This window comes from Priapulus caudatus, unplaced genomic scaffold (assembly GCF_000485595.1).
Source record: "Priapulus caudatus unplaced genomic scaffold, Priapulus_caudatus-5.0.1 Scaffold8836, whole genome shotgun sequence".
NCBI lineage: Eukaryota > Metazoa > Priapulida > Priapulimorpha > Priapulimorphida > Priapulidae > Priapulus > Priapulus caudatus.
The window spans coordinates 2,331-3,259 of record NW_014585897.1 but is presented as its reverse complement, the minus strand read 5'-3'; the positions used below and the strand labels follow the sequence as shown (position 1 = coordinate 3,259).

General features: G+C 45.9%; 1 protein-coding gene across 1 annotated transcript; it reads right to left on the bottom strand.

The window, feature by feature from the left end:
- Positions 1-7: 7 nt before the first annotated feature.
- On the bottom strand, positions 8-688 carry LOC106820237 (polycystic kidney disease 2-like 2 protein). The gene has a single exon (XM_014824772.1). The coding sequence runs from the start codon at positions 495-497 to the stop codon at positions 144-146; it is 354 nt and encodes a 117-aa protein (XP_014680258.1). The 5' UTR covers positions 498-688; the 3' UTR covers positions 8-143.
- Between the last annotated feature and the right edge of the window lie 241 nt (positions 689-929).

Below are 929 nucleotides of genomic sequence, written 5' to 3'. Positions count from 1 at the left end.
AGGCCGCTGTCAGAAATATTCTACTCTTAACACTAACCTTTACCATAACCTTTTCGACGTGTTATAACAGTATAACCCATCGATCAAATTTCTGCCAACGACCCCCGCCACTAATTTGAATTTCGCAAATGATTTTCGCGCGGCTACTTCCAGGGCAGCATCGATTTGAATCGGCCCCAGATGTAGTCGACAATCTCGTGTTCGTTGGATTGCATCTCGTCGCCTTCCTTCACAGTGTTCAGGGCCTCGTTGATGATTGACATGACAACGCACAGCACACCGATCACCACGATCCACTCAAAGGCCATGAAGAAGAAGGGTCCCAGCAGCGGGTTGGCTTCCTTCAGGTCTGAATAGCTGAAGCTGCCCAGTAGGAAGTTGAAGAGGGACTCGAGGGTCGTGATGAAGGAGTGGTAGTCCTCCAGTACGCGACCGAAGCACAGGTATCCGAAGAAGGCAAAGGCACCGAAGGTGATGATGAACAATGCGAGGTACATCTGTACGTAAGAGAGAGACAATGATTACTGATTGGTGAACAATGCGAGGTACATCTGTACGTGAGAGAGAGACAATGATTACTGATTGGTGAACAATGCGAGGTACATCTGCGTGTAAGATAGACAATGATTACTGATTGGTGAACAATGCGAGGTACATCTGTACGTGAGAGAGAGACAATGATTACTGATTGGTGAACAATGCGAGGTACATCTTCGTGTAAGATAGACAATGAATACTGATTGGTGAACAATGAGATGTACCTCGCATTGTTCACCAATCAGTAATCATTGTCTCTCTCTCACGTACAGATGTACCTCGCATTGTTCCCAATCAGTAATCATTGTCTTAGATGTACCTCGCATTGTTCACCAATCAGTAATCATTGTCTCTCTCTCACGTACAGATGTACCTCGCATTGTTCTCGTGTA